This window comes from Blennius ocellaris (assembly GCF_963422515.1).
Source record: "Blennius ocellaris genome assembly, chromosome: 8".
In the NCBI taxonomy this organism is placed as follows: Eukaryota; Metazoa; Chordata; class Actinopteri; order Blenniiformes; family Blenniidae; genus Blennius; species Blennius ocellaris.
Genome location: NC_137657.1, coordinates 27,847,730 through 27,866,775, shown reverse-complemented (window position 1 = coordinate 27,866,775; position 19,046 = coordinate 27,847,730). Strand labels below are relative to the sequence as shown.

Below are 19,046 nucleotides of genomic sequence, written 5' to 3'. Positions count from 1 at the left end.
CGCAACACCTGGGATGTATCACGTGGTTTTCCTGGTTTCCTCACGTCAGTTCGATTTATTTGAACTGTCAATTTCACTTCTCCGTCATTGAAATTCATTGAATTAACTTGTAGTTGACGTTTAAATCACCTTAAACTGGATATATAACTTCAAACCAAAGAAATAAAACAATATTTAAATATGTAACGTTATTGTGCTTCAGCTGGTAATTTGATACTTTATATTTAGTTACCAGGAATATATGTTCACTCCGGAAGTAAAAGATCAAAGTAGCTTTTATTTACAGGAAATTGCAACTGTGTACTACATAGATATTTTTTAACTCCATTACTTTCTAAAGAGGTAATTGTAAACTATTTGGAAAATAATAACCAAGAACTGATACTTGACCATGTAACTAATTACTTCATTTATCATTACTAGGAAAGTAACTTGTTTTAACAAACTAAATAAAAAAGTAACTATTAAGTAATAGCTACTAGAAAAGTGACTATAGAGCCAACTGTTAAAAGTTAGAGTAAATAAAGAGTACAGTTATGTAGTTACTTTATTTACAGTAACTAGTGAAGTAACTGTACTCAGACTATCCACGATACACTACAACACAGTGTACTCAGTAACTATACAAGTAACTTCAGTATTGAAAGAACCAAACAGTCCAATTTTTATGAAAAAAAAAAGAAAAACCTTTAATGGTGTTTTGAACGAGTTGGTGAAACAAACATCTGGTGACACACGGGGAGTCCAGCAGACTGCCTGTAGGAAAACACTCCTTCCGGGGGGGGGGGGGGGGGGGTCGGACACACACACACACACACACACACACAGATGCAGGTGGTCAGGTGAGGGCGCCGGAGGGGGCGGAGCTTGTCTACTTGTAGAACTCGTGCTCCTGCTCGTCCTTCTTGATCACCGTCTTGTATGCTTTCTCGAAGTCTTTGGCCAGAACGATGTAGCGGTTCTCTCGCACCGCCAGCATGCCGGCCTGGAACAACAACGGGTTAGCATTAGCAGCTAGCATTATTTTGACAGGTTTACTGTGTGTGTGTGTGTGTGTGTGTGTGTACCTCCTGGCAGATGGAGTTGATGTCTGCTCCAGAGATCTTGTCTGGCCGGGCAACATCTGGTCGTGAGTCAAGGTGGACTGAACGTCTCCAGAGAGGAACTGGACCTTAAACTGGACACTTTTCATCCACGACTACAAACAGTGGAGATGCAGATTAACGCAGTCAGAACCTTATACCACGTTAGAGTCTACCAGTCTCAGGTCTATCAATCTGGACTCTACCAGTCGAGAGTTTTTCAATCTGGAATCTACCAGTCAAGAGTCTTTCAATCTTGAATCTACCAGTCGAGAGTCTATCAATCTTGAATCTACCAGTCAAGAGTTTTTCAATCTGGAATCTACCAGTCAAGAGTCTATCAATCTTGAATCTACCAGTCGAGAGTCTATCAATCTTGAATCTACCAGTCAAGAGTTTTTCAATCTGGAATCTACCAGTCAAGAGTCTTTCAATCTGGAATCTACCAGTCGAGAGTCTTTCAATCTGGAATCTAACAGTCTCAGGTCTACCAATCGAGAATCTACCGCTCTCAGGTCTACCAGTCCAAGGCCTACCTATCTAGAATCTACCAGTCTAGAGTCTACTCCAAGGCCTACCAATCTAGAATCTACCAGTCGAGAGTCTACCAGTCCAAGGTCTACCAATCTAGAATCTACCGGTCTCAGGTCTACCAGTCCAAGGCCTACCCATCTAGAATCTACCAGTCTAGAGTCTACTCCAAGGCCTACCAATCTAGAATCTACCAGTCCACGGTCTCCAGAAGGTTGTGGAACCCGGTCTGGGAGCTCAGAGGATACAGTCCTCCAGGTCCACCTCCTCGGACAGGTTCATCTTGCTGGTGATGGTGGAGAAGATGAGGCGTTTCTGCCGGCGGTCCGGCAGCGGGAACTCGATCTTCCTGTCCAGACGCCCGGGACGCAGCAGGGCCGGGTCCAGGGTGTCGGCTCTGTTGGTGGCCATGATCACCTGGGGGAGTGTGGGGGGGGGGGCAGTTAGTTTCAGGGCTAAATGTGGCTCAGCTCTTTGTGAGGAGCACTGCGCTGCCCCCTGCTGGTCAATGGGAGGATAGTAACATCCAAGTCTTTTCAGATGTTTGGGGGTGGGGGAGGGGTTATTCACCTTGACATTGACGTTCTGGTCGAAGCCGTCCATCTGATTGAGCAGCTCCAGCAGGATCCTCTGAACCTCCCGGTCCGCTGCAGGAGGAACACCGACATTGAACTTCCTCCGTCTCAAGCGGAAACAAGCTAAAGTCCTAGTGAAATGAAGATTCCACCTCCAAAACACTCTGGCCGTCGCTTCTAGGGACATTTTGTTATGCTAACTGGCCACGAGGGTAAAATGTTAAAACACGACAATCTGCGAGAAAATAGCCGATAAAGGGCGCTATTTCCTCTGCTGGGCACGAGCTAACAGCTAGCGGCTCCCGCCGCCCGTGCTCCTTTTCTCCTCTCTGGTCTCTTCCAGGCTCAATCTTTCGTCAAGGCTCATAAAACGCCGACTATAACTTCAAAACACTGTAAAAACTTGGAAGAGGGAAACAAGCCAATATAAACACAACAGATGGAGATCTGCACAACTCGTGACGTCACACATAGGCTCCGCCCACAATGGCCCACGAAGAAGAAGGATTCCCCCGACTTCCTCGGCTGGAGATTCAAAATTCAAATAACTTTGTTACGCGACAACAGTGGTGGGGCAGAGTCGGAGGAACCTTACAAGTAGAACCCCAACTATCGTTTTTTAGCAAAGTAGTGTTTTCCATTTCACGAGGACTTTTAACCTCCTCTGCTTTGACTCTCGATGTTTAATCCCTCACTCCGCCGAGTCTAAGCGGTTGGGGCAGAAGAGGCTCGTACCTCCGGTCTGGGCGTCGAATCGCTTGGTGGCGATGGCGTCGATCTCGTCGATGAAGATGATGGCGGGGGCGTTCTCCTTGGCCAGCCGGAAGACGTCTCGCACCATCCGGGGACCCTCGCCCAGGTACTTCTGGACGAACTCTGAACCCACCACGCGGATGAAGGCCGCTGGAGACAAAGGGAAGAAGAAGAAAAACAACGTCTTCAGCTGGGGGGGGGGGGGGGGGGGGGGGGAGGGGCTGTAGACTGGAAGCTGAGCAGGTGGTTTCCCGGGAGACGCTGACCGGTGGTGTGATGAGCCACGGCTTTGGCCAGCATGGTCTTCCCACAGCCTGGGGGGCCGTACATCAGGACGCCACGGGGAGGGTCTATACCGATCTGAGGGAAGAGAAAGACAGTAGAGTAGAGTAGAGTTCCAAACCACCAGAGACTCTTGTGTTTCCTCTTTCACTTCCTGTGAAGCAGCTCTGGAGTCTCGACAAGATTCCAGCGCTGCGATTGGCTGCTGGAATCACTTCAGGTTCTGCCTTTGTGAACAAAGCAAGGCCACGTTCACACACGCCGAAACGATATATATATATATTTTTTAGATGAAAACCCCCCCGTCCACACGTCGCTGTGAACGCGAGGCTTCGGGGCGTGCAGTACACTCTCCAGGCCTTTAGGGGCGCTGTGACGATTAGTCATCTTTTGTCAGGGTTTTAGAATTTCCCTCCTCTTAGAGCCGTGTTAAAAGCCTCATATGGACGATCAGCCAATAACAGTTGGTATACGTGAAGGTGTGGACACGCCCCCCCCCCCCCCCCCCCCCCCCCCCCCCGGGGTATCTAAAGACAAACCTGTTTGTAGAGCTCAAAGTGTGTGAGCGGCAGCTCCACAGCTTCTCTGACTTCCTGTTTCTGGATGTCCATCCCTCCGATGTCAGCGTACATCACGTCTGGCTTCTGGTCTGAGAGAGAGAGAGAGGGAGGGAGTGTGTGTGTGTGTGTGTGTGTGAGAGAGAGAGACAGACAGAGAGAGAGAGAGCGAGAGACATTGGATTCCATTGTCGGGGGAATTTCTTGATTGTTTGGCGACGGCGTGGGTCCGTGTAGCTTTCAGCCAATCGATTTTTATTTTTGACACCCGGAAACAAGTTTCATTTTACGATTTGATATTGGTGGACAAAAGAATCGGGAGACGAGTCCGTCTCCTGTATTTTTTGGAAATTGAGAGAGAAAAAAAAAAAAAAAATCGGGCTCTTTCACATGAAGTTTAATAAAATTCATGAAATATAATATAACCCTAATTTTTTTAAATTTCAAGCTCGATTTGCCGGGAAGTCGAGTCTCTTCTTTGTTTGATGGGCGAATAAAAGACGGTGCATCGTGTTGCTGCCCCCTACAGGCTGCCCGTGACCTTTGACCTAGGCCACCAGTTGATTTAGTCGTTTGTCCAGCTTTTGTGGTTTAATAAATAAATAAACAAACAAACAAACAAGCACGGTGCAAATGGATGAGACCGGAGAGGTGGTAGGATTTAACAACATCTGGACGTGAGTCAAGGTGGACTGAACGTGTCCAGAGAGGAACTGGACCTTAAACTGGACACTTTTTATCCACGACTACAAACAGTGGAGATGCAGATTAACACACTCAGAATCTTCTACCAGTTTAGAGTCTACCAGTCTCAGGTCTATCAATCTGGAATCTACCAGTCGAGAGTCTATCAATCTAGACTCTCCCAGGCTAGAGCCAATCAATCTGGAATCTACCAGTCTAGAGCCAATCAATCTGGAATCTACCAGGCTAGAGCCAATCAATCTGGAATCTACCAGTCAAGAGCCAATCAATCTGGAATCTACCAGTCTAGAGCCAATCAATCTGGAATCTACCAGTTTAGAGCCAATCAATCTGGAATCTACCAGTCTAGAGCCTATCAATCTAGAATTTACCAGTCTAGAGTCGATCAATCTGGAATCTACCAGTCTAGAGCCTATCAATCTGGAATCTACCAGTCTCAGGTCTATCAATCTGGAATCTACCAGTCTAGAGCCAATCAATCTGGAATCTACCAGTCTCAGGTCTATCAATCTGGAATCTACCAGTCTAGAGTCTATCAATCTGGAATCTACCAGTCTAGAGTCTATCAATCTGGAATCTACCAGTCTAGAGTCTATCAATCTGGAATCTACCAGTCTAGAGTCTATCAATCTGGAATCTACCAGTCTCAGGTCTATCAATCTGGAATCTACCAGTCTAGAGTCTATCAATCTGGAATCTATCAGTCTAGAGCCAATCAATCTGGAATCTACCAGTCTCAGGTCTATCAATCTGGAATCTACCAGTCTAGAGCCAATCAATCTGGAATCTACCAGTCTAGAGCCAATCAATCTGGAATCTACCAGTCTCAGGTCTATCAATCTGGAATCTACCAGTCTAGAGCCTATCAATCTGGAATCTACCAGTCCCAGGTCTATCAATCTGGAATCTACCAGTCTAGAGCCTATCAATCTGGAATCTACCAGTCTAGAGCCTATCAATCTGGAATCTACCAGTCTAGAGCCTATCAATCTGGAATCTACCAGTCTCAGGTCTATCAATCTGGAATCTACCAGTCTAGAGTCTACCAGTCTACCAGATGAGACCGGAGAGGTGGTAGGACTTAATAATGTGTAGCTCCTCCCCCTTTTCTAACACGTTAAGTTTTCTATCGTTTCTTTTTAGGTTTGAAATAGTAAAAAAACAAACAAATAAATGTGTTCATCATTGAAAGAAAAGCTGCGGCGTACCGGAGGTGAGCATCATGATGCTGCTGTCGGCTTCGGGCGGCAGGACGTCCACCAGGGCGTTGCTGTGCTTGTGCAGCGCCACCGAGGCGTTGGGCTTCAGCAGCTCGCGGTCGATGGTGCTCAGGATGCGGACGTAGTAGTTGGACCCTGGGAGGAACGGAACCGCTGAATAATTCACCCGTGTTCAGCCTGAACCCTTCGCTCGTTCATAATTCACCAACGATTCACAGGCGCCGGCTCTTCTTTTATTCATTCACGCCACATTCCGAGACCTCGAGACACGTTTGGCTCTTTTTTTGCCGCCGGCGCTCGTGTTTCTCTGGCGTTTCTCTGAGAGACGCTCCGGGAAAACGATGTGGAGGCGAAGGAAATCGCAAATTTAGGTTTGATACTGGAGCCGCGTTTTGTTTCTCAATTCTTCACTTTGTCGCCACAAAACATCAATTATTTCATTAATTACAGACCCGGAGAGCCGCTCTCAGGTTCCTACAGATCCTGAGCCAGTTCTCCGGTTCCCACAGACCCAGAGAGCCGGTTCTCCGGTTCCTACAGTCCCGGTTCTCCGGTTCCCACAGATCCTGAGCGCCGCTCCTCCGGTTCCCACAGACCCGGAGCGCCGCTCCTCCGGTTCCCACAGACCCGGAGCGCCGCTCCTCCGGTTCCCACAGACCCGGAGCGCCGCTCCTCCGGTTCCCACAGACCCGGAGCGCCGGCTCTCCGGTTCCCACAGTCCCGGAGCGCCGGCTCTCCGGTTCCCACAGTCCCGGAGAGCCGGCTCTCCGGTTCCCACAGTCCCGGAGAGCCGGCTCTCCGGTTCCTACAGATCCCGAGCGCCGTTCTCCGGTTCCCACAGACCCGGAGAGCCGGTTCTCCGGTTCCTACAGACCCGGAGAGCCGGTTCTCACAGATCCCGTGCGCCGCTTCTCCGGTTCCTACAGTCCCGGTTCTCCGGTTCCCACAGACCCGGGGAGCCGGTTCTCCGGTTCCCACAGACCCGGAGCGCCGGCTCTCCTGTTCCCACAGTCCCGGAGAGCCGGCTCTCCAGTTCCTACAGATCCCGAGCGCCGGCTCTCCAGTTCCTACAGATCCCGAGCGCCGTTCTCCGGTTCCCACAGTCCCGGAGAGCCGGCTCTCCGGTTCCTACAGTCCCGGAGAGCCGGCTCTCCAGTTCCTACAGATCCCGAGCGCCGTTCTCCAGTTCCTACAGATCCCGAGCGCCGTTCTCCGGTTCCCACAGACCCGGAGAGCCGGTTCTCCGGTTCCTACAGACCCGGAGAGCCGGTTCTCACAGATCCCGTGCGCCGCTTCTCCGGTTCCCACAGATCCTGAGCGCCGTTCTCCGGTTCCCACAGATCCTGAGCGCCGTTCTCCGGTTCCCACAGACCCGGTTCTCCGGTTCCCACAGATCCGAGCGCCGCTCCTCCGGTTCCCACAGACCCAGAACCGGCTCCGCCCCCCCCCCTGCTCACCGGTGGTGGAGCCCACGATGGCCGTGTTCTGGTCCACGGCCTCCAGGAACTGTCCGATGACCAGCGGGATGCTCTGTATCCTCTTCACCTCCTCCTGGGCGTGGAGGAACTCCTTCTTCAGGTTCTTCTGCTCATCTTTGATGTACTCCTCCTGCACCTCCAGGAACTCCAGCTCCTGCTGCAGCTTCTGGAAGACACGCAGGAAATGAAAAAAATAATTTTATTAAATCGATAAATAAAAATCACATTTCCAGAGATTCAAGAGTTCACAGTTAATTTGAAAACACTTGGTTGTGATAATAAACACTGTTCGTACTGAAACCATAACACGATTCCTTAGAGGACATCCTGAACTCCATTTAGCAATAAGAGTGAAAAAAACCCACATTCCTGCTCAGAAACTACATTTATTTCTCTCAATGTCAACAATATCTGATCAATGAAGGAACTTTGAAAGCAAAAGTAGGAAAACCTTCATGATGATTTTTTTTTTAACGTTTTATTCTCGTCTTTAAGAGTTTACGTTGTAAACAGGTTGGGTTTTTGTTTTTTTCTTTCTTGCCCAGCGAGACGGAATTAATCTGCATGTGACCGCTGGACTAAAGCGACCCGGATCCCGAGCCGGTTCCAGAACCTTGTAACGGCTGTAAAGGTCCTCCAGGTCTTCTGGTTCTGGAGCCAGGAAGGACAGGCCCGTCTGGGGTCTGGAGCTCAGGACTGCAGGCATCTCCTCCTGGCGAACACAACAACAACACAAATACATTGTTAATGAGGAAAAGCCCACACACACATCTTCATTAGAGCATCAATTTTAAGAGGTAAAACTTCGTTCTGATTGGCTCAACTGAGCATGTGCACAACTGCTACTAATTAGAATTTTTTTTTAAAAAGCTGCATTTTCAGTGGCTCCAAGCATCATCATCATCATCACTTAGATGGACCCCAAAACAATAGAGGTTTTGCGTTTTGACTTGATATCTTTGCCGTGTACACGACCCCATGACGCTTATACATATGTGCCATGATTTCCAGACGATAAACTGCTTTTTTTCTCCCCACAAACCTTGAACTCTGCGGCTTAAACAAGGATGCAGCCGATTTATGGATTTTTATGGGTTAACGAGCTTCATGCCTTCAGTACAGGGGTGATGCGTTCAGGCGCATCACGTAACTGCGGCCATTCGTTTTTTTCTCTTTAAATTTGAGTGCAGCTTATATTCAGGTGCACTCAGTCTGGAAATTGTGGCATGTGTGTGTGTATATATATAGCTATATATAAAAACACATGTCGACTTACATAATCAGAAATCAGAAAAAAACACGCAAACTAGTTTAACAATCTATAAATGGAAAGGCAAAACATTTAATCCTATCACTTCTCCAATTAGCAATAATTACATGTCATAATCACTCTGCTTCCTGAGCCTTAAATAAAATATATAACAATGTCATATAGTATTATTAAATTACTTTTCATCGATAAAATACAAGCAGATTGGAATAGTCCTTTGCCGTCACACTGTAGCAGTGTTAAAATAGTGTGAGCAGCAGTAAAATGTTATGACAGTAATAAAAAATTAAACACACACAATAGTAGAAAATACAAAACCTGTGAAGTCAAAATAAATAATGTCAAATAAAAAATGAATTAAAATTTTAACAACCAAGTCTCGGAGAAGAAGTGAAGCAGAATACATATTAGAAACACACGTCTATAAAATGAGCCAACGTTAACGTATGTCTTTTTAAACATACTCGATAGTATTTATATATATTAAAAAAAAGATTTCAATGACATAGCTAAGCTAACAGCTAGCTCGCCTGCAGTCAACCTCCTTTAACTGCTCAAACTAATATTTGATATGTATATCTGTATATATACACATTTGAATCAGAACCATACTCGAACATCTCCAGATGAGTCAGGATCCCAAGTTTCCCTGAATAAAAATCGTTTTGGATTTATTTCTTTCGCCGCTTTTGAACCCGAGGCTAACGCTAGCAGCTAGCATGACCGAGCTAAGTGCAGCGAACACAATGAATCGGCAGGTTTTGAGTTTCAGCCACAAGACGGACAAAACAAACGCCCACATCAAGACACACATGGAAGGCTATACTCGGAAAGCGTCCTCGTGCAAACAGCTCCGGATAAACGGGGTTAGCGAAGCGCGGAGAGAAAGAAAAGTGAAGGGAGAGCTTCTCACCGGGCTCTTCTCCACGGATACAACCTCCTCCATGATGGTTAGAAAGTGACGTCATGACGTAGGACGACGACCAGGGGCTTTATGGGTAATGGAGTTCTTAGCCTGACATGGGTTTTTTTCCAACGCTATTTTAAATTCATGTTCATTATTATGTTTTACTAAACTAATTTATTTATTTACGTGTACACATTTTTCATTTAATAACTTCAATATTTCAATACAAGAACAAATAATGGGACAATTATGTGAAACAAAGTGTTTATGGAAATGTTTATATAAGCCGACAGGCTTATATAAAATATCGCCTGTGATTAAAATGAGAAAAAGTCCGAATCCAACTTGAACTACAATATAATACTGTATAATATAATATAATATAATATAATATAATATACTGTAATGTAATGTAATGTAATATAATATAATGTAATGTAACATTATATAATATAATATAATATAATATAATATAATATAATATAGTATAATATAATATAATATAATATAATATAATATAATATAATATAATATAATATAATATAAAATAATACAATACAATACAATATAATATAATATAAGATAACATAACAAAATATAATATAATATAATACAACAAAACAAAACAAAACAAAACAAAACAAAATAAAATAAAATAAAATAAAATAAAATAAAATAAAATAAAATGCAATAAAATGCAATAAAATGCAATAAAATGCAATAAAATAAAATAAAATTAAATGTAATTAAATTAAATTAAATTAAATTTCTTTGGGTTCCGTGTCTCGCCTGTTCTGATGGACTCGTCCTCCAAACGGGCCTCCGAACCAGAAGGTGTAAGACGACGCAGTAAAGAGGAAGCGGACGGCAGCAGGTTGTTCTCAAGACTTTTATTGTTTGGTTTGAGCAGCAACATTTCAGAACACGTGAAGAAGAAAAGGAAACACGGGCGAAACACGGTTTATTTATCTATATTTATGAAGCCGTTCGTGATTCATCCTCGCGTCTGTGTTGAAAACTTCCTCCAGCTCGCGTCGATAGAAAAAGAGAGGGGCAGTAAACGTGCAGAGGGGCAGTAAACATGCTGAGAGGCAGTAAATATCAGAAGGGGCAGTTAACGTGCTGTGGGCAGTGCTCTGCTGCCACCTGGTGGTCACAGGCAGTGGTGCGCAGTGACGTCAGTTCGGGTCCAGGTTTCCACACGAGGTCGTGACGTGGGAATGTGAGAAACTGAGAGTTTGAGGGTGATGAGAGGAGCAGAGCGAGTTTGGGTTAATTCTCCAGCTCCACCTAATTATTGCTGAGGTGGAGGAAGCCGGGAAGGCGGTGGAGGGAGGGTGGAGGAGGGAGGGTGGAGGAGGGAAGGTGGTGGAGGGAAGGTGGTGGAGGAAGGCGGTGGAGGGAAGGTGATTGAGGGATGGGGGTGGAGGAGGGAGGGTGGTGCAGGGAAGGCGGTGGAGGGAGGGGAGGGTGGTGCAGGGAAGGGGGTGGAGGAGGGAGGGCGGTGGAGGGTGGTGGAGGGAAGTGAGCAGAGCGAAAGGAGGCATGCAGGTGGTGGTGGAAACCGGGCGGCCAGGAGCTACGGGGGTCTTCTAAGGGCGTCCATCCTGGAGACTCAGAGCCTCCACCCGCCCGGGTGGAGGCCGCCACTCCGCTCAGCGACACGGAGAGGAGGCGGCGTGAGAATCTTCAGAGGAGCCAGATGGAGTCTCTCCTCGACCTGGAGGAACACAAGACCAGTTTAATACCTTACCTCAGCCTGCACTGGACTGTATGGTAATTATGGTACTGTATGGTAATGTATGGTACTGTATGAGAATGTATGGTAGTGTATGAGAATATATGGTAATGTATGGTACTGTATGAGAATGTAAGATAATGTATGGCACTGTATTGTAATGTATGGTACCATACAGTACCATACATTACAATACAGTACCATACACTACTGTATGGTAGTGTATGGTACTGTATGAGAATGTATGGTACTGTATGGCACTGTATAGTAATGTATGGTACTCTATGAGAATGTATGGTACTGTATGATAATGTATTGTAATGTATGGTAGTGTATGAGAATGTATGGTACTGTATGGTAATGTATGGTGTTGTATGGTACTGTATGATAATGCAGGGTAATGTATAGTAATGTATAGTACTGTATGGTAATGCATGGTACTGTATGGTGCAGTACAGTCTTCCTCCTCTAACATCAGATTATAGAGCATCTTCCCCACAGAGCATGCAGTGTGTATTGTGTGGACGGTGTACACCAGTGTTCCATGAGAAAACGTGAAACAAACTACAGAAATATGAAACAAAGGAATGAAAAAGGAAGATAATCCAGTGGATTACATGGACCCCCCCCCCCCATCACCCCCCCCCCCCCCCCCCTCCCCCCCCAGTTCAGAGAGAAAGGAAACATACCAGTTCTATTCTGCCACTGGTGCTTCTGCACAGTTATCTTTACTTTCCGATGCTATGGCTAAATACTCCGCCCTGGAGGAAGACAGTGAGGAAGAGGAGGAGAGAAGCAGGTGAGTCGGAGGAGGAGAGAAGGAGGAGAGTCGGAGGAGGAGAGAAGCAGGTGAGTCGGAGGAGGAGAGAAGTAAGTGGTGAGTCGGAGGAGGAGAGAAACAGGTGGTGAGTCGGAGGAGGAGAGAAGCAGGAGAGTCAGAGGAGGAGAGAAGGAGGAGAGTCGGAGGAGGAGAGAAGCAGGTGGTAAGTCGGAGGAGGAGAGAAGGAGGAGGAGAGAAGCAGGTGGTGAGGAGGAGGAAGGGGGAGGAGGAAGGAGGAGGAGGAGGAGGAGGAGGTGGAGGGAGGGGGAGGAGGAGGAAGAGGATGAGGAGGAGGAGGAGGAGAAGGGGGAGGAGGAAGGAGGAGGAGGAGGAGGAGGAGGAGGAAGGAGGAGGAGGAGGAGGAGGAGGGGGAGGAGGAGGAGGAGGAAGAGCAGGAGGAGGAGGCACCAGGCCGTCCCAGCAGCTCCACTCACGCGCTCTCCCGCAGAGCTTCCTCCCCGGCAGCAGAGATCTTCCTGTAGCAGTAGATCATCTCCACCACCAGCCAGACCTGCAGCCCGATGATGGTGACGTACATCATCACCTCCGACAGGATGGAGGCCATCCCCCGTGTCACTGCACACACACACACACACACACACACACATTTGCTCACATTTCACACATTTGTTCTCCCGGAGAACCTTCAGGAAGTCAATTTTCCATCATATGACCTTTTAAGTAAATAAACTGACGACAATATTGAAATTGACAAAATCCAAATTGGTCAAAATCTCCTGAAAGCTAAAAGATGCTAACAGATTTAACTTTTGACTCATTCACAACATTTATAAAGACACGTGAGCAGTGAGCAGCAGGGGGCAGTAGTGAGCAGCAATGAACAGCAGGGGGCAGCAGTGAGCCGCAGCAGTGAGCATCAGGGGGCAGCAGTAACCAGCAGTGAGCAGCAGGGGGCAGCAGTAACGAGCAGCAGGGGGCAGCAGTGAGCATCAGGGGGCAGCAGTAGCGAGTAGCAGTAACCAGCAGGGGGCAGCAGTAGCGAGCAGCAGTAGCAAGCAGCAGGGGGCAGCAGTGAGCATCAGGGGGCAGCAGTAACCAGCAGTGAGCAGCAGGGGGCAGCAGTAACCAGCAGGGGGCAGCAGTAGCGAGCAGCAGGGGGCAGCATTAACCAGCAGTGAGCAGCAGGGGGCAGCAGTAGCGAGCAGCAGTAACCAGCAGGGGGCAGCATTAACCAGCAGTGAGCAGCAGGGGGCAGCAGTAGCGAGCAGCAGGGGGCAGCAGTAGCGAGCAGCAGGGGGCAGCAGTAGCAAGCAGCAGTGAGCAGCAGTAACCAGCAGGGGGCAGCAGTGAGCATCAGGGGGCAGCAGTAACCAGCAGTGAGCAGCAGGGGGCAGCAGGGAGCAGCATAAACCAGCAGTAACCAGCAGTGAGCAGCAGTAGCGAGCAGCAGGGGGCAGCAGTGAGCAGCATAAACCAGCAGTAACCAGCAGTGAGCAGCAGTAACCAGCAGTGATCAGCAGTAACCAGCAGGGGGCAGCAGTGAGCAGCAGTAACCAGCAGTGACCAGCAGTGAGCAGCAGAGCTTCTCTGCCGGTACCTTGGGGCACCACGTTGAGGACGATGGTCTTGGTGGTGTTGGTGAAGTACTCGTGGTTGCTGTACTGCAGGACGCGCCTGAAGGTGCACTTGTAGGTCCCCGTGTCGTTGAAGGTGACGTTCAGGATGTAGATGGAGCCGTCCTGCAGGTCTCTGGTCGCCTTGCTGCCGTTCCAGTGCAGACGCTCGGAGAAACGCGTGTCGGCGACCCAGCTTTGGTAATTCTCGTAGTAGTACAACTGTCAGCGTGGAGACAGAGTAAGAACAACACGGAGGTGACGGTTCCATACTTCACTGCTTGTTACTGCACTGAGAGAAAAATAAAAACAATGTACACTGCTGGACCTGCAGTGGCGCCCTCTAGTGGCCAGGAGACATATTCAACACAAATAATCTCTGGATGTCCAAAACAGCCGTTTGTTGTTGTTTCCACCGGTCAGACATTTTGACAGTCCTGCTGTAGGTTCATACTGCTGGGAGGCACTGCACTACCCCTGGTGACCTGTAGGGGCAGTGTGGAGCAGAGTAGTACCCCTGGTGACCTGTAGGGGTAGTGTGGAGCAGACTAACACCCCTGGTGACCTGTAGGGGCAGTGTGGAGCAGAGTAACACCCCTGGTGACCTGTAGGGGTAGTGTGGAGCAGACTAACACCCCTGGTGACCTGTAGGGGCAGTGTGGAGCAGAGTGATACCACTGATGACCTGTAGGGGCAGTGTGGAGCAGAGTAACACCCCTGGTGACCTGTAGGGGCAGTGTGGAGCAGAGTAACACCCCTGGTGACCTGTAGGGGCAGTGTGGAGCAGAGTTACACCCCTGGTGACCTGTAGGGGCAGTGTGGAGCAGAGTAACACCCCTGGTGACCTGTAGGGGCAGTGTGGAGCAGAGTTACACCCCTGGTGACCTGTAGGGGCAGTGTGGAGCAGAGTAACACCCCTGGTGACCTGTAGGGGCAGTGTGGAGCAGAGTAACACCCCTGGTGACCTGTAGGGGCAGTGTGGAGCAGAGTTACACCCCTGGTGACCTGTAGGGGCAGTGTGGAGCAGAGTAACACCCCTGGTGATGAATGCACTCTACTCCACTCTACTGGACAGACCACCAAGTTGGATTGCTATTATGGTGACTGTCAAAATAAAAGTACCAAGTTGGATTGCTATTATGGTGACTGTCAAAATAAAAGTACCAAGTTGGATTATTATTATGGTGACTGTCAAAATAAAAGTACCAAGTTGGATTGCTATTACGGTGACTGTCAAAATAAAAGTACCAAGTTGGATTGCTATTACGGTGACTGTCAAAATAAAAGTACCAAGTTGGATTGCTATTACGGTGACTGTCAAAATAAAAGTACCAAGTTGGATTGCTATTACGGTGACTGTCAAAATAAAAGTACCAAGTTGGATTGTTATTACGGTGACTGTCAAAATAAAAGTACCAAGTTGGATTGCTATTATGGTGACTGTCAAAATAAAAGCACCAAATTGGATTGCTATTATGGTGACTGTCAAAATAAAAGCACCAAGTTGGATTGCTATTATGGTGACTGTCAAAATAAAAGTACCAAGTTGGATTGTTGTTACGGTGACTGTCAAAATAAAAGTACCAAGTTGGATTGCTATTATGGTGACTGTCAAAATAAAAGTGCCAAGTTGGATTGTTATTACGGTGACTGTCAAAATAAAAGGACCTAGTTGGATTGTTATTACGGTGACTTTCAAAATAAAAGTACCAAGTTGGATTGTTTTTATGGTGACTGTCAAAATAAAAGTACCAACTTGGATTGTTATTATGGTGACTGTCAAAATAAAAGTACCAAGTTGGATTTTTATTATGGTGACTGTCAAAATAAAAGTACCAAGTCCAGGAGAACATGGACTGGGAGTCGTGACACTTTGTGGGAGGAAACTTAGTTCTGATTGGCTCTACTGAGCATGTGCAGAAAAACTAGTTACTACCAATGTGGTTTCCAGGACCAGGACCAGAACCAGAACCAGAACCAAGACCAGGACCAGAACCAGGACTAGGACCAGAGTTTCCTCAAAGCCCGATCGTTGTCATAAAGTTGCTCAGAGCACCGTCGTCGCGTAAACAAACACAAAACACGACACCAGCTTTGTGTGTTGACTTGACCTGGTTGCCGTGGGAACGGGGCCTCACGTTCTCACTTTGAACGTGTCTCGTGGACGTTTGCATGAGACTCTTTGTCCCACACGAGACCAACGGACCGGCGCCGCGACGGCGCGTTGCTTCCCGGGAGCTTTGATCTGCGGCCAGCGTTTCCCCGCTCCCATGTGAAGCTCCGCCCACTCCGGGTGGGTCCTAATCTAATAAAGTGAAATGAGCCGCATATCGAGCGAGACGCTTGGGCCTGAGTGAGGTGGGGAGGGAGGGGGGGGGGGGGGGGGGCTAATGGCGCCCCGCCCGATGCGGGAAATGGCGGCGGCTAAGAGCCACTTAGGTAAGAGAACACTGGCTTTGAGTGGGAACAAAGGACATGAAAGAAGCAGGAGTCATGAAAGATGCAGGAGTCTCATGATAAATGCATCGCAAATGCTCCCTCAAAGAACCGAGGCTGAAGACCAGGCGCTGAGACGCCGAGGCGGCGTGACGACGCTCCACAGGGGGGCCGTGTTGGGTTTTGTTTTAAAGAACTTTATTGATTGTTTTTCATTGAAAAAAATGGACAAAATAACAAATAGAAACTCGCCCAGTCTGAAGACAAAGGAAAGAATGAGAAGATAAAATAATTTCTATCTATCTATCTATCTATCTATCTATCTATCTATCTATCTATCTATCTATAGATCTATCTATAGATCTATATAGATCTATCTGTCTATCTAGATCTAACTGGATCCATCCAACTACCATCGATAGACAGACAGACAGACAGACAGACAGACAGACAGACAGACAGACAGACAGAGATAGATAGATAGATAGATAGATAGATAGATAGATAGATAGATAGATAGATAGATAGATAGATAGATAGATAGATATAAACTTCCAGCAGTAGTTGTTGATGTTCGTCTCTAATAAAAACCTTCCGGACTCTTTGACAAAGTCTGGATTTGTTTTTCAAATGTTTGCTCTCCTGAGCCGGAGCTGCCGCCATCTTTGATATCCCACAATCCCTTTGGGGCGGTTTTCCCAAGATGGCGTCAGGCAGGAAACATCGACGGTTCGATGGTTTTGTCTGGAAACTTCTGGACTGAAGAGGTTCAAAGATTTGTTCTGCTGGAGGAACTTTAACCACAAAAACCCTTTCGTGGGCCGAGAACGTGACCGCGGCGGCGGCGGCGTTACCGTGGCGGCGGCGCTCGGCGCCCTCTCACCTCGTTGAAGTCGCTGTCGTCCGACGCCCTGAAGGTCCAGCTGACCGAGGCCTCGGCCTTCACCTCCCCCCGCCTCTTGCAGGAGATGCAGCCCAGCTTGAAGCCCTCGCCGGCCACCGCCTCGGTGTCGGAGTCCACCTCCACGCAGGCGCCGCCGCACACCGACGCTGTGTGAGGGGGAGGGGGGACAAGGGACGGGGGAGGGGGAGGGGGGGAGACGTGAGTCAGAGTCGTCGCTCGGGGTCAAAGGTCGAGCGAGAGGCCGGAGTGTCTCTCCCTGCCAGAGAAAACCTCCCGCCTCTGGGCCTCGGCGTGCTAATGTGGCTAATGTGGCTAACGTGGCTAATGTGGCTAACGTGGCTAATGCTCACCGCATGCGCCTTGTTTACCGTCTGTTTTTTGTTTTTGTTTACTTCCGTAGCGAGCAGAGCTTCGGTGTTGCAAAGTTTTTATTTCCACTCAATGTTTCTCGGTTCAGTTTGAACTGATTCAGTTTGTTTTTTCTCCCTTTGAGGGTTTAAAAAAAAAAAATAATAATAATAATAATAATGATAATTTTTTCTTTATGCTGAGAGGAAATAAAGAGGCTGCAGAGCTTCAGCCGCTAACCGGGCTAATCTCATATATAGAAGGCTGAGTCTATATATGCCGTTGTCGTCGTCATCATCATCATCATCATCATCATCATCATCATCAGCATCAGCATCATCAGCATCATCATCATCATCATCATCGGCCGGGAGTCACACACCTGTAACTCCACATTGAGGCTGCAGCCTGCAGCTTCCGCTGCCTCAACCAAAGAGCCAGCGCTAACACTGAACACTGAGGGAGCTCTCAGTTTCAACCGAAAGGAGGAGGAAGAGGAGGAGGAGGAGGAGGAGAAAGAGGAGGAGGAGGAGGAGGAGAAAGAGGAGGAGGAAGAGGAGGGGGAAACACACATAACTCAATCAGTTCAACTCATCAGGAGAAACCTGAAGCTAAAAAGACGACCGAGAGCCACAGAGAGGACGGAGGAAGAGGAGGAGGAGGGGCAGGAGAGAGAGAGAGAGAGTTAGCACAAGCAAGTAAAGCATTGGGGGGGGGGGGGGGGGGGGGTGATGCACTGCAGAGAGGAAAGGGGGAGAAAAAGGAGGGAGGAAAAGAGAAGGTTAAGATCACGTCAAGCTTAAAAGACATGAGATTCTCCCAGAAACGGCCTGACTGAGACACACACACACACACACACACACACACAAACCTGTAAATCTGTTGTCCACAAACTGCAGATTAGGATGTTTTCAGTCGGTTTGTTTTTAATCCCAGAATCCCAGACACACCTGACGTCGTTTCACCGCAGCGTCTCGTCTCGTCTCGTCTCGTCTCGTCTCGTCTCGTCTCGTCTCGTCTCGTCTCGTCTCGTCTCGTCTCGTCTCGTCTCGTCTCGTCTCGTCTCGTCTCGTCACGTCACGTCACGTCACGTCACGTCTCGTCTCGTCTCGTCTCGTCTCATCACGTTTCGTCTCGCCACGTCTCGTCTCGTCTCGTCACATCTCGTCTCAACTTGTCATGTTGTGTCTCGTCACATCTCGTCTCGTCTCGCCATGTTGTGTCTCGTCGCGTCGCGTCACGTCACGTCACGTCACGTCACGTCACGTCACGTCACGTCACGTCACGTCACGTCACGTCACGTCACGTCACGTCACGTCACGTCACTTCTCGTCTCGTCTCGTCTCGTCTCGTCTCGTCTCGTCTCGCTCTCTGAACAGAAACATGAAGAGATGCAGGGTTTGTACAGAGGAGGGGGAGGAGGCGGCGGGGGATGGGGGGGATTCATGTTTAGCTTTAACATCAGATAACGTTCACGTTTGTCTTTGTGGGTTTATTTTTTTACTTGTGGTCCTCGTGTGTGTGTGTGTGTGTGTGTGTGTGTGTGTGTGTGTGTGTGTGTGTGTGTGTGTGTGTGTCAGCTACACGTCTGACACGTCTTCATTTGGTTACGTTAGCATTCAAGCTGCATTTTGGAATCAGAGCAAACGTCCAGAGAGGAAGAAGAAACACAGATCACTGATTGGCCGGGAGCGGAAGAGGAAGTCCCGCCCCTTTAACATGTGGTGGCTAGGCTAGTTAGCTCGTGGCTAATTGATACGATATATAGTTTTCAGATATCAATGAGTCTTCCTCTCTTCATCTTCCTCTCTACTTCCTCTTCTCTTCATCTTCCTCTTCACTACTACCCTGGTAGCTTTGATTGCT

The 19,046-nt window shown here is 48.1% G+C and overlaps 2 protein-coding genes across 2 annotated transcripts in view; both read right to left on the bottom strand.

Moving 5' to 3' along the window:
* Window positions 1-668: 668 nt before the first annotated feature.
* Window positions 669-9,406, bottom strand: psmc4 (proteasome 26S subunit, ATPase 4). Its single transcript, XM_080500367.1, has 11 exons — window positions 9,367-9,406; window positions 7,797-7,895; window positions 7,163-7,349; window positions 5,694-5,840; window positions 3,763-3,872; window positions 3,208-3,301; window positions 2,924-3,091; window positions 2,184-2,260; window positions 1,862-2,030; window positions 1,068-1,123; window positions 669-985 (listed from the first exon to the last, which is right to left on the bottom strand). The coding sequence occupies exons 1-11, from the start codon at window positions 9,397-9,399 to the stop codon at window positions 872-874; spliced, it is 1,254 nt and encodes a 417-aa protein (XP_080356493.1). The 5' UTR covers window positions 9,400-9,406; the 3' UTR covers window positions 669-871.
* Window positions 9,407-11,792: 2,386 nt separating this feature from the next.
* Window positions 11,793-19,046, bottom strand: part of scn1ba (sodium channel, voltage-gated, type I, beta a) — a gene marked incomplete at both ends in the record, with an annotated part of 9,056 nt that continues 1,802 nt past the window's right edge. The window contains 4 exons of the mRNA XM_080500283.1: window positions 11,793-11,859; window positions 12,353-12,494; window positions 13,477-13,714; window positions 16,812-16,978. Of these exons, the coding sequence (XP_080356409.1) occupies window positions 11,793-11,859; window positions 12,353-12,494; window positions 13,477-13,714; window positions 16,812-16,978 (614 nt within the window). The remainder of the gene's footprint in view (window positions 11,860-12,352; window positions 12,495-13,476; window positions 13,715-16,811; window positions 16,979-19,046) is intronic.